The sequence below is a fragment of the Abrus precatorius genome, unplaced genomic scaffold, assembly GCF_003935025.1.
Source record: "Abrus precatorius isolate BTA unplaced genomic scaffold, Abrus_2018 Scaffold10, whole genome shotgun sequence".
NCBI classification, from domain to species: domain Eukaryota; kingdom Viridiplantae; phylum Streptophyta; class Magnoliopsida; order Fabales; family Fabaceae; genus Abrus; species Abrus precatorius.
This window is the reverse complement of record NW_020874292.1, coordinates 22,569,059-22,582,760: the sequence shown is the minus strand read 5'-3', so window position 1 is coordinate 22,582,760 and position 13,702 is coordinate 22,569,059. Positions and strand designations below refer to the sequence as shown.

Genomic DNA, 13,702 nt, shown 5'->3' with positions numbered 1-13,702 from the left:
AAGAGTTATGAATCACAACAATGAATGAAGGCTATACATGAAGAAATGGAATCTCTTATAAAGAATCAGACCTGGGAGGGAACTTGTAGACTTACCAAAAGATAAGAGAGTTGTGGGTTGTAAGTGGATCTTCAAGAGAAAAGAATGTATACCAGGAGTGGAGTCACCAAGATTCAAAGCAAGGCTTGTAGCAAAAGGTTTTACTCAAGTTGAAGGAGTGGATTACAATGAAATCTTTTCACCTGTTGTGAAACATTATTCTATTAGGATTTTGCTGAGTTTGGTGAATCAGTTGGACCTGGAATTGGAACAAATAGATATGAAAATAGCATTTTTACATGGAGAATTGGAGGAAACTATCTTTATGCAACAACCAGAAGGTTTTACAGCAGAATAGAATAAAGTTTATTTACTAAAGAAGTCTCTATATGGCCTAAAATAGAGTTCAAGGATATGGTACAAGAAGTTTGGTGCTTTTCTTATAAAGTATGGCTTCAACAGGTGTAGATATGATAGTTGTGTGTATGTGCTTAAGAGAAATGAGGAGTGTGTGATGTATTTACTGCTATATGTGGATGATATTCTGCTAGTAAGTCGTAGCATAAAGGAGATAAAGGTTTTCAAGGACAGACTTAGTTCTGAGTTTAAAATGAAGGACCTTGGACCAACTAGAAGGATCTTAGGCATGGACATTAATGAACCATCATTGATGGACGTTGCACATGACACAATTAAATCGAGTCAAGATCCGGCGCTAATAGAAGTAGCTTACTCTCTTAGTAGCGAAGGAAAAAGGCAGGGCTTTTTTCGTAGCAATAGTGGGCGGGTCTCATGAGATCTATGCTGACTGTCGGAATCAAATGAAGGGATCGAAGGACCATTCAATTCATTAAGGGGCATAGATCTAGGCCTCTTTGTTTGGTCAATCACCAAAAGCGGGGGGGGAACCAATATGGGCGAGACCCCTCGGCCTCGATTCTTTTGCATAGTCCGAGGGGAAGGAGTCTGAATAGAGAGGGCTTTAATAAAAAAAAATACTATTTATTATAATAACCTTCAGATCTAGTAACCCTCCGGATGTAGTCCTCGCTAGTTTTTTTTACGAATCGGGTTACCAAAGTTACGATCAGGAAGGCTGAAATCCAAATAAAAAAAGTACCTGGAGCACGTTGGTTCTAGTCCAGCTCATGACAAAACCAAAGGTCATAAATCTTTTGGCACCCCCCTTTCGTGCCTATCTCACTTGTTTACAGTTCTTATGGATCTTTTCGCTGCTTTCACATGATGCAATATTGGGGCCTCCTAGACCAGCTATCTCGCCCAAGCCTCATTGCATTCATATTCCAAGCACTAAGTATTCTCTGCCTGCTTAGATGCGTCAATCCGCCTATCGGTAGTCTTTTCCCCCGCATAGATAACTTAAAAAAAAGTTGTTCTTGGTAGGAGGGAACTAATACTTTAGATAAGGTTCATTGCTATTTGCTCTCCCATCACGCTAGCACTTAAGAGACTATCTTAGCCCAAAGTGAGAGATCACAATAAGGATTACCAAAAGTAGGCAGTATTGAGGTAAGGAACAGGACTGATGGAGAATTGTTTTTATCTCAGCAAAATTACCTAAAGAAAGTGGTTGAAAGATTTAGAATGCATCAATCTAAGTTTGTTCACACACCTTTGGGTTCTCTTACTAAACTTTCAATTTCTCAGGCTCCTAAAACTGAGAAAGAAAGGAATGAGTTGAAGTTCATCCCTTATGCAAGTGGTGTTGGCAGTATCATGTATTGAATGGTATGCAGCAGACCCGACTTAGCTTATGCTATTAATCTTATAAGCAAATTTATGGCAAATCCTAGTACAGCTCATTGGAATGCTCTTAAGTGGGTGCTTAGATATCTTAATGGTAAATTGGATTGTGGTTTGAGATTCAAGAGGAGTTGGGTTAGAAGTAATGCTATAACAAGGTACGTGGATGCAAATTTTGCAGACTATATTGATGCTAGAATATCTATTTCTGGTTACTTTGTTTGAGACAACAGTCACTTGGAAAGCAAATTTTCAATAAGTGGTAGCTTTATCAACTACTGAGGCTGAATATATTATTCTTACAGAAGAAGTAAAGGAAGGATTATGGTTAAGGGGCTTGATTGATGATCTAGGTATAAGTCAAGCCAGGATTAATATCTTTTGTGATAGCCAAAGTGCTATTCATTTGGCAAACCATCAAACTTACCATGAAAAGACTAAACATATTGATGCGAAGTTTCATTTCATTGGAGAAGTGATTGATTCAAAGGGGATTCAAGTGCTGAAAATTGCAACCGAAAAAAATCCTACAGATATGTTGACAAAGTCCCTTCCTAGAGTGAAGTTCAAGCATTGCTTGGACTTAATCAATTTCACAAGGTGATTGAAGATAAATAGGAGAGCAACTTAAGGAAACAAGTTATGTCTAGTGTTTTAGAGTCAAGGTAGAGATTTGTGATGATGTTATAATTCAAAAACATGTTAAAACAGGATAACAAACTTATTGTTAGAAACTGTTAGTGTCCAATTTAGTTAGGACTGTTAGTTCCTTTTATAAAGCTTGTTTCTAGTCTTCTTACAAGAGAGGCATTAGATGGATCTTTGTAATTAGTTCTTAATAAACTAGTGAATGAGATTTGGTTGCTCTTTCCTGTGAATGTAAGTCACATTGGTTGAAACACATTAAAGATTTGGTGCTTTTTTTCTTTTCCATATCCTTTTAAAGTTTTTTGTATTGTCTGCTTTCTGTTATTATTTCTGGTTTATTTTATGAGGACATGACTCTACAAGTTATAAATGCAATTTTGAGCTCGCACCACCAAAGGAAACATTTTTACTAAACATATCCAACAAGAAATTGATATACTCAAAGCGCTGGCCATATTCTACATCATGCTTAGCCATCATTTCTAGAGTACGCTTCAAATCAACTAACAAATCTTTTAAGCGTGTATTCTTAGCGATGATGAACAACAAAAGTAGCAATTTATAAGGAACAACTAATATAATGGTTCAATCATGAAGGAAACCAAGGTATTAGTGTGGTATTATCTTTGTTTAATAATGTATTTCTTTTAATGAAAAGGAAATATAATTATCCAATTGAACAAGACAACCATAACAATACAAAGAATTAACTCAATGACAGGAAAATGTTTTGACAAAGAAAAGGAGGCTTCACATAACTCTTGTCCTCACTCCTCACTATTTCCAACCTTACACAAAATCATGCAATTTAAAATTTGTTATTTTCACTCTTAACATTTTTCCTCATTTTTGTATAAACAACACATTGTTCCCCGTTAGTAAAGGGCATACAAAATATCCTTAGTCATTACTTTTCTTTGTTGTCCCTATTCCATTTTAAATTCTTAACAAAATTAAATTTTATAAAAAAAAATTTCATAGACTTTTTAGCTTATCATTTGTTCAATAAACAGTACTGAATAAATAACTAACGATTGTCAATAACGCAAAAGTATTGTTTATAATACAAAAAAAAAAAAGTTGTAAAATTAATATCACTCTTGACGTAGATAATACACATTGAACACATGGTCTAAAAGAAAAATAATCTTTTATATATTTTTATAAGTAGATTTTTAAAAATGTAAAAAAGCTAGAAATTTTAGACACATTTATTTTAAAGTTAAGTATAATTAATTTTAATAACATTATCTTTAAACCCTTAAATATTATTTTAAATTTAAAATCTATTTTAATTAGAACTCCTTTATTTAGAATACAAAAATAAAAATTTCAATCATGAACCAAGCATGTACTTTATTTCAATAATCTCAATTTCTCTTCATTTCAACAAAAAGAGAAAGGAAAATACCATGCAATTGAAGGCGCGCGGTAGCAAATTAGAGAGACAGAGGCTCTTACTCCTCCACTGTTCATTGTTTCGAATGCCCAGAAAATTTTCATGCGTGGATAAAATTGTATATCGTATTAATTGGTATTAACTACTAACATCTTAACAGTGCAGTCAGTCACCTCTTCAACTAGAACACATCAATTTTGGTCGCAATTCTGTGGCCTAAAGGTGAAAATAAATTTAATTTGTAAGGAATAGAAATACAACTTACTGTACGATATACACGTCTAAAATACAGTTAAACAACTCTGGTTAAGATTGATGTTAATACAAAATACAAACATCAAAACTAATTTCGCGCTATCAAAAATTCCTTAGAAATACTGACCCAATATTTAATTTCGTTTTAGCCTCTTTATTCTCTCAAGGGCACCAAGCCGATTTTCATTATCCTTGTCTTTTGCACCATCTACTTCGCCATTATTTTCATTTTCGTCTCTCTTTCTAATCAAACCACCAAAAACAGCAGAAGGAACATCTTTTTGTGCAATTTCAACCTTATCATCGTCATCATCAGAGTCACTTTCTTCTGGTAGCTCAATATCCTCATGATTTGCACTAGTTTTTAGCCCTCCATCAGACTCTGATTCCACTCCTGCACTCACAAACCCAACTTTTCTCTCTTTTGTCACTGTATTTTCAGCTGCTGGGGCTAATTGCCTTTCTAAAGCAGCCATTTCATCTTCAGGGATCCCAGCCTGTTTCAATTTGTCTTTGGCCTCGTCAAGATTCACAGTTTGATCCTTTTGCATCAAATACTCAGGCAGTATAAAATGTGTCTGGAAAGAAAAACATCAGAAGATCAGAATAAATGCCAAATATCAAGGTTACAGACTTGTAGGGAAATTGAAAATAAAAAGTTAAAGTTACCTGACTGTAGCTGGCAGAGACACTCCGCTTAATACGAAGCATTTCTCTGAAAGTATCTTCATTTCCATGCTGAACCTCAAACTCATGCCACTTATTCCAAAACTCTGGATCAGATCGTGGATCTGCAAACTGAGAGGCAAATACATATATTCCACGGGCCCGATCAATTTCTCCCAAGCTTTTTTCCAGCTCAGCATACTTCAAACACATAATTTTGACATCCTTGTCTGGAAGACCAGATTCAATTGCTTGCTCATAGATCTCCCGTGTTTTGGGTACACCAAATATCTCAGCTGCACGAGCAATATATATTTCATACATGCTTAACTTCTCATTGTTAGGAACGGCCTTTGTTGCTTGGTCATAAACCTTCATAGCTCGCTTGGCTAGTCCATAGTCCTCCTCCAGCTTAGCATATTGCAGATAAAGAGGTTTCACTTGATCAGCTGGGGCCTGTTTAGCAAGCATGACGCAAAACAAGGATTAAGTTTAGCAATGTAAAGCATTATCAGCATTCAAAAGTAATATTGACACATAAACACATTATCAGACAATAAAATACTTGTTCTGATCTTTAAACAAGAAGCATTTTCCATAAATCATAAATATAATAGAAGCTATTGGTAAAGGTTAATCCAGAGCATTTAAAAATTTGTAAATACAGTCATATTACAATACTTCAAGATGCACATGTTAGTATCACACAAAAAGGAATGCTTGACTTTCATTTACACCTGTCAAATTCTAGATCATCTTCCTTTATATCAATATACTCAGATTTTCTCTTGCACCATCCCCACCTCATACTGGCCCTTTGAAACTCATCTCACATTTCTTTCCATTCCCAAGAAGTGAAGAAAACTGCTTCCTTTCTTCTCTCCCAGCATCGTTTTGGGGCATTCTTACAGTAAAACTGACATTTACCTTGGTCACACCTAAAGGAAAAACCTACCCCCCCACCCCAACCAAAAAAAAAAAGACTCAGCAATGAATATGACACTCCTCTTCTCTCTGCCCGCCCACCTTCTTCAAAGACAACTGCATATCTGGCCATTTTCCAGCAAATGCAAATGAAGTGCAGCCTTCCCTTGTTAACACAGAACAGGTCACATCTTCTCTCCCAGTCTGACCACCAACTTCTTACTTGAATGTTTTGCTTAAGACTTTTATGACTTTATTGATAATTATGAATATGTCATGAATTTTGAGTATTTAGCATCATTATATATAGTATCCAACTATGCACTATCCCCCCATAGCATTTTTTAAGTTGGCTGCTTTGCACTGCTATCTACGATCAATAATAACCATGCCTACTAGTAGATTTGAAAATTTAAACTCTACTCAAAATGTTCATTTCATCTTCTAAAATCTGTCAATGATGCTGAGTCAGGGAAAATTTATCCTCTAAAGGCTCATTGACATTAAAATAGACCGAATTGTAGCACATCTGCATATATTAAACCTCTAGTAATGGACAGGAACTGACACTTCTTCCAGATCCAGGGGAAGGTAATTAAGTGAGTGATTCTGCGTTCTGCCACCTCATTCCATCTAATCCTTCAAATTTCAATCATTATTAAACATATGCTGGTTCCAATACAATCAACCACAAAAATCATATGACAACAACCCAAGCTTACCCCTCTAGCTAGGGCTGATACATTCATCAAAATGCACCATTGTGATCTATTAAAAACCAAATTTCAGAAGTCCAACCACAAAAATCATACAAGTACGAAAAATTCCACCAACAATTTTCATGAATGCAAAACTACATTGAATCATCCAATTTAATGTTTATCCAAGAAAAAAAACTAATATTTTATGGAGTCAACCTGAGTGGTGGGAATTACAACCAAACAAACGATGTAAATAAAAAACCTGAGCTCAAGCAGACAACCAATGATGGGTCATTTACAAAAACAGCATAGGAATAAAAATTGTCTAATTGACACACTTTAAACAGAATCTGCATATGGGCTCATCAATGTAAAACTTGTACAGAAAGGATACTTAAAGAACACTCAGAAATCAGCAAAAAAATAAGAAAAGTGTGCATACCGATTCAACTGCATTTTCAAATAGCTCCCTCGCTCTCTCCAATTTTGTCTTTCCATATCTCTTCACAAATTTAGATAGATATGTAACCCATATATCTTTAACGTGGGGATACTTAAATATCTTCACACCTCTTTCATAAACTTTAAAAGCATCTTCGAAGTATTTATGCTCCTGCATAGAACAATGTAATGATTTATCAATTGGCCAAAACCAGTAGAAGCAAAATCCAAAATAAAAACTGCACTAAAACACAACAATTGCTCCATACCTCAAGAAAATAAGCATAATTGATTATTATTTGTGGAGTGGCTATTCGTAAATCCAATATCCGCTCATAAACTGCCCGAGTAGACTCCAAAGTACCCAGGCTTTCCTCCAAATCAACATAAAAGCTCCACAATCTCAAAGACTTATGCAGCTTCATCTGAACTGGTTCATTTCCATCAGCGGCCACTAAAAATAAAGCATAATACAGATGTAGAAGTCAGTTCACTCTCCCCAACAACACAATAACAATAAAGAACTAAAGGTACAGCATATTGGGAAAAGAAAATGCAAACAAGGGGAAGTAAGAATACCTCTTCTCTTGACCTCAACTGATGGTTCTGCTGTAGCCCGCCTCATCAGCTCAAGTGCTCCTTTGAAATTATTATGCTTTAACTCAATTTCTGCCCACTCACACCAGACACTAGCCAGATTATCCACAGTTTTGTAGTTCACCTGCACTGCCTTATCAAATATGACACGAGCATTGGCAAGATCTTTGTGCTGCTCATACAGTTTAGCAAAAGCAACCCACAAAGTATGAGGCTTTCCTACTGCCTTCATGGGATCAATTGTCCTCACTGCTTCAGTGTAAGTCAATATCTGCTTCGTAGGATTACCTTCAAAAAGCTTCACCCTTCGGTGCCACTGTTCTACATTATGAGGATTTTGCCGCAACAGCACACTGTTAGCCAATTCTGGCCTCCTTTCCATAAGGTAATCAAATCGAGCCAATCTCAAGTCTATGTCATTCTTGTCATTCAACCAAAACCCACGTAAAATCTTCCTCTCAAAGTCCTCCTCCAACAATCTTCCTCTGAAACGAATATCTTCCTCCTCCTCCTCCTCCTCCGCAACCCCATTTTCTTCCCCATCGTCCTCCTCATCACTCAAGCCCATCTCCTCCATTTTATAAGCAAGCATACTCTCTTCAAATTGCGAGTAGGAATCAAACACAACACTAAAATCCCTAACAGTAATAACAGTGGACATTCCCTCTTCAAACACATCCCTCGCCTTCTCATGCAAACCCCTCCTAATGTAATACTCAGCAAGCGAAGTCCAAAGTCTACCCACCTCGTCAGTGAATTTCCTAATCCCACCCCTAATAATGGCATCCACATTCAACCCAGAAACCTCATTAGCATGCCGAGTGAGCAGATCACAGAGCTCTAACCACAACCTATGCTTGGTTTTACCCTTAATTGAAAAAAACTGATCATCATTCAGAACCGAAGCCAACCTCTCAGCACCCTCTTGCCATAGACTAGAATTAAGCAAAAACTCAATGAAATCTTCAATATGAGAAGGGTCGTATTTCAAGTACCTCCGATAAACACGAAGAGAAGTTTCAATGGGAATACCCTTCTGGCTAACGAAAATGAGATAGGGTTCCCAAATGCGATCGTGCTGGGTAACAGGGAGAGCGCAGAGAGCTCTATCGAAGGTTCTGCGAGTGCGAGTGACCAATTTTTGTTGCGTTAGGGTTTGGAGGTACATGATCCAAATTCGGGGCATTTTGTGCATTGTGACAAGGGCGCGTTCGAAGGTGTTGTTTAGTGTGTCGTAGTGAGAGTGAGTGACTGGGAGGTTGCGAACCAGGTCGAGGCGTTCGCGAAGGTAAGCGTGCCAAAGCTTGTAGCTTCCGGGAAGTGCTTTGAGGGCTCTTTCGTAGATGACGAAGCGCTTCTTGAACGGAGCTTCTGAACGAGCGATGAGGTAACGCCACCATAGTTTGAGGCTGAAAGGGTTTCGAAGAAGCTCTTCTTCGTAAAGGAGGTCATCTTCCGATGGGTATAGCTCCTGCGAAATCGCCATCTTCTATCTCTCTCTTTCTGTATCTCTGTAAAACCCTTAACCCTTGTTTGTATAACGGATTTACAATGGAGTCAATTGGGGATGATTCTTTTCTTTTTACTTGCTTTTTAATTCCATCAAATAACTTAAGTTATGTCTTTTTTTTTAAATTAATTTAAACAGCACCACTCTCTTTTTTCATTCCTATTTCTTTTATTATCCAAACAAGGCCAAACCCTCTATTGGATTTTGATCAGAGAATCAAGCAACACAGTCGAGAGAAAGAACTGGAAATTAAATTTCTAATTAGTGTCACAATCCGTGTTATGCAAAAATTTGTTTTGCTTATAATGAGTTTATAAGGGGAAATTGTAATATAATTTATAAAATATTTATGAAAAATATTAATAATATATATATATATATATATATATATATATTTGGAACACGCTTTTTTTTTATAACTGATCTCTTTTTAAAAAAGTTAAAAAATAATTATTATTAATTTTTGAGGTAACACTTTTATATTATAATATATATATATATATATATATAAGAAAACTAAAAAAAATCAATATAAAAAATAATAAAACTTATTTTATTAAATTAAAAATAATTTATACTTCTTTATTTTTTTAAATTCTAAAAAACTATTTAATTTAACTTTTCTGAAATTAAAAAAAAATTAGTTATTTTTCATTTCTGAAAGAAGTTTGAATTTTTTTTTTATATCAATTTTTTTAAAACATTTCTCTAGAAGTTCAATCAAATTGAGTTTAGATCAACTAAAAAAACTATATATATAACTCTATTGATATATAAATTACATCTTCATTGCCTCTTACTTGCTTAATCAATTCATCTCCTAGCTCAAAATGTCACTATGATGTCGTTTCTAAATTCTCCATTAAAATTGAATGTTATGGCAACTTGTGTAGCCAGTTTTATTGAGAGCCACTTGGTGAAAATTTTATTATAAAAGAAAACAAAATAATTGTAGTTGATAAATTCATTGGAGTTTGGATAAGATTGTTGGTGGTAGTGCTACCATAATTGATAGAGACAATGTTGCTAAGGTCGCAATGTCAATTTTGGGTCATTTGCTACAAAAAATACAACAATGAGTAATGACTTGTTCTAATATATGGTTTGTAATGCATAGTAAGATTGCAAAAGGTGAGACGCAATGGGCTTATGAAAGGGGTGCTTTGTTATTGGGATGTTGCAATTGGAAAAGAAAAAGTGCAATGATGGTAAAGAGGAACAAGCTGAAAATTTTACTTTCAATATTTTAAGAATTAATAAGTTAATAAATATTTAATAAACCCTTAAATATAAAATTAACTATAATACTCGTGAGAAAGACTATATATACCTTTCCCAACACTTTATATACCCTTCCAAACTAATCAGCAGCATAGATTTTACCATAAAATTATATATATATATATATATATATATATATATATATATATATATATATGTATATATATGTATATGTATATAAGTTCATTTTGTATTAAATTAAATATTTTAAAAATAAATCTAAACTGTAATTTAGTTTAACAAAAAAAAATATTTTAAATTTAATAGGTTTTCAATTGATTTTCCTTGAATTTTCTGGTCTATATTAATTAGGATCAGTTTATAAAGCGATCTTAATTCAAATTTTTACAAAATTAACTGGGCGGCAATCTACAAAAAAAAAAGATTAATGGGTCAACCCACAACGGATCCGAGACTGCAATGAGAGTCAGTCTCAAAATAAAGCCCATGAAACCCATCCTGTGGTGAATAAAAAGATAAATAAAAGTGATAGGAACAGAATAAGAAAGTATAATTTATTTAAATTTTAACAAGTAAATTGGGAAGAAAAGTAGTTTTCAACTGCTACACGGCGATGCCGTAAGCAGCAATAATAATATGATATGAACATTGCACACGCAACCTCTTTTCCTCTCTCTCTCTCTCTCTCTCTGTGGTCTTTGCAAATTGATTTGATTGAGTGCATCTAATCTAGATTCTAAATACTCCACTTCTGTTATGATTTTCATGCCTTGCTGCTTTTTTTTTTCTTTCCTATGATTATGCCCCTTCCCACGTTTTGAGAACAAAACCAAGGGAAACCCACAATGCCAATCCATGTACTCTTCACTGTACTGTGTTACTTGCGCTTTCCCTCACACAAAGATTGCATTTTTTCACATTTTCTTCTCTTGGGTCCTTAACCATGTTAGATCCATTTTCCTTGTCCCTGTGTTGTTCCTCTTATTCATAACCACTAACCACTGTCCTCACTTTCTTATTGTTTTGTTCTTCATCTTCAGGACCCTTCTATTTGCGCGTGTCCCATCCTCTTCTCCAATTCTCCACCCTCACAACAGAAAAGAAAAAGGTTAACAAAGCAGCGAGTGTTGAGATATGAAACGAGAACTGCAAGAGAGAAATGCGTGAACATGATTATTTTGCTGAGCTGTACGCCATTGTGATTGTGAAGGCCTATGTTGGATCTTGAGTTTTTAGTCTTCTCACTATTCCTTTGTGTCAGCTCTACCCACCAACGCTACTACAATGTTGAGTGGGGGTATGTTTGTAAATACATTTCTTCTCTGCTGCTCTTTTTCCTTTTTAATTTACAAAAGTTGTTTTGTTGGAGAGCAATTATCTAAATTATAGAGTATATTTTCAAGGGCTTTATAATCACAAATTATTATAGTTTTTTTGTTATGATCATTATTACTTTATAGCATGCAACTATGGTAAATATAGTTTTTTATGTTAATTATATAATAAATAAGTTAAAGTGTTTCTACTTTATTACAAATAGCTTTTAAAATGTCATATCCCATATTGTATTTATCCGTTCAGCACTGTGAGATTTATCTTGGATCATCATCTGAGGATACCGGATAAGAATTTGTATTTTCTCATATTAACAAGTAACAGGACAATATTATGTTACACACAAATAAAATTAATGGAGTCAAACGTAAATAATGATGGGTGCTAATATTCTTTTGAGTCTTCCGCTCACAATACCAAAAGTTACATGAGAGGATCCTCATTCTACTATGTATCAAGTACTTCTACCATTATCAGCAACGGCCAACGAGTTAAGAATATAAGTGGAGGGAAAAAAACTGATCCAGAAATGGAATCATTGAGAAAGTGTGTCAACTTGCTATTACAACGTTGTCATCGTCATGTTTGGAATGTTCTCTTGCTATTACAACTCTATGGGAATTCAAAAACTTGAGAATAACTTGGTTCTATGGCTTCTTGGCTTCAAAAAGGTCATCCTGCCTGAATAATTTCAGATACAGCACTTGAATGTTTCTGCATGTGAAATGTCAAAATCTGAAGGAAGTCATAAACCCCCCATTTTCCACTGCTCATGCATCATCCCCATATTATGCTCTCGGACATTTCATAATGCAAAATCTAAATCACACACAACGGGGTTGAAAAACTCTTCGATGTCCCGTTTCTTCAACGTAACAAGTGAGGTAAGAGTGATGTCAAGAGAGGAAATAGGAGCACAATAACAAGGACAATACCAAGAAGTATGGCATAACATGTCCACTTCCTCGAGCTCTTTTGATACTCTCTAGATTCATGAAGCTGTTCAGTGCCTCGTCTTACAAAAGAACTTGCATGTGCCACATGACTCTCTATGTTGTTGAGTTGTTGACCTTGAGCCTCTACAAGAGCTGCCATGTCCAAAAACACCTGATGCAGCTCCATCAAGTTTTTCTCTATTTCCTTAACAGCATCATGTCTTTCTTGGATTTCTGATATGGTGTCCATTATCTGACCCCTCCCTTGTTCTTGGATTGCCCTTTGAAGAAAACTCTCACTTTCTCCACTTGATATTAAGTTCTCTATGGTTTCTTCATCAGCCTTCTCTCCTGTGATAGTGAAATACCTGCGTTCCACTGTTTCCTTGTACTCATTTTGCATCCTTGCTCTCAACCCTTGAAAATCATCCATCATGTCCTTGAGTTTCTTCCCTAAGCCACTAACCACTGAGGTTCTTGTTCTATCTGCTGAAGAACCTGGACCGCACCCTGGAAGGTTTCTGTTATCTGCATTGGAACGCTCTAAGGCTTCAAGCTTACCCTTAATGATTTTAACACGTTTAAGGACCTGTTCAACATCTTTGTCCATTCTGGCTCTAAGATCTTTCATGGTTTTAGCATTGTGAACAATCTTGCTCTCTTCATTAGCCTCTTGCAATTTTCTATAGAGCTTCTCAACTAGTCTCATGTCTTCTTTTACATTCTCCACATCTTCAAAGAATTTATCAAGATTGACACTTTCCTTACCGGCCTCCACATCATCAAGGTGGGTTTGATCCCTCAAGTCACTGTATTTCTTGAAGGAGCTTGAGAATAGGTCGTTCATTTTTGCAGATTTGATGAAAGATGACTAACAATTTTTATTCCTTTTTTTTTTTAATCTCTTATCTTGTTAAGCAAAGATGGTTTGATCAAAAACAATGTTATGCTATGTGTTTTTTCTGCTGACCAAACTCTTGGGTTGCCTGTGTGCTCATCCTCTCATGGATTATGATCAATTTTACTAAGAGGGAGGAAACTGAAGGTGACAAAAGGCAAAAGCCACAAATCGTCACCAACAAAAGGCTCTGAGGGGAAAAGTACTTTTTGTTCTTGGGGTGGACGTATTAGAGGTCCATGGTGAATGTGAAATTGGGACCAGCCAAATTAATTAACATTATACTAATCAAAGAAGGGTGTTTAGATGTTGGATATACCAAAGGTTACTCCTATATTAACAAGTGGC

General features: G+C 35.4%; 2 protein-coding genes across 3 annotated transcripts; both read right to left on the bottom strand.

Moving 5' to 3' along the window:
- Positions 1–3,894: 3,894 nt before the first annotated feature.
- LOC113849598 (pre-mRNA-splicing factor SYF1) lies at positions 3,895–9,208 on the bottom strand. 2 transcript variants are annotated; one of them, XM_027479619.1, is made up of 5 exons: positions 7,417–9,208; positions 7,107–7,291; positions 6,839–7,009; positions 4,775–5,227; positions 3,895–4,683 (listed from the first exon to the last, which is right to left on the bottom strand). In XM_027479619.1, exons 1-5 carry the CDS (start codon positions 8,918–8,920, stop codon positions 4,240–4,242), a joined length of 2,757 nt encoding a protein of 918 aa, XP_027335420.1. In that variant the 5' UTR covers positions 8,921–9,208; the 3' UTR covers positions 3,895–4,239. The 2 variants fall into 2 exon arrangements, with proteins under 2 accessions (XP_027335420.1, XP_027335412.1); XM_027479611.1 differs by having other exon boundaries at positions 4,098–4,686; positions 4,772–5,227; positions 7,417–8,949.
- Positions 9,209–12,388: 3,180 nt separating this feature from the next.
- LOC113852060 (syntaxin-125-like) lies at positions 12,389–13,303 on the bottom strand. The gene has a single exon (XM_027482318.1). The coding sequence runs from the start codon at positions 13,301–13,303 to the stop codon at positions 12,389–12,391; it is 915 nt and encodes a 304-aa protein (XP_027338119.1).
- Between the last annotated feature and the right edge of the window lie 399 nt (positions 13,304–13,702).

What these genes read in the sequence shown, in the direction of transcription:
- LOC113849598 (XM_027479611.1), bottom strand. Translation starts at nt 8,920, where the DNA reads ATGGCGATTTCGCAGGAGCTATACCCATCGGAAGATGACCTCCTTTAC. An exon ending in ATTATGCTTATTTTCTTGAG is followed by an intron (nt 7,010 to 7,106) that starts GTATGGAGCAAT and finishes TGTTCTATGCAG; the next exon opens with GAGCATAAATACTTCGAAGA. An exon ending in CTGCCAGCTACAGTCAGGTA is followed by an intron (nt 4,687 to 4,771) that starts ACTTTAACTTTT and finishes TGTTTTTCTTTC; the next exon opens with CAGACACATTTTATACTGCC.
- LOC113852060 (XM_027482318.1), bottom strand. Translation starts at nt 13,303, where the DNA reads ATGAACGACCTATTCTCAAGCTCCTTCAAGAAATACAGTGACTTGAGG.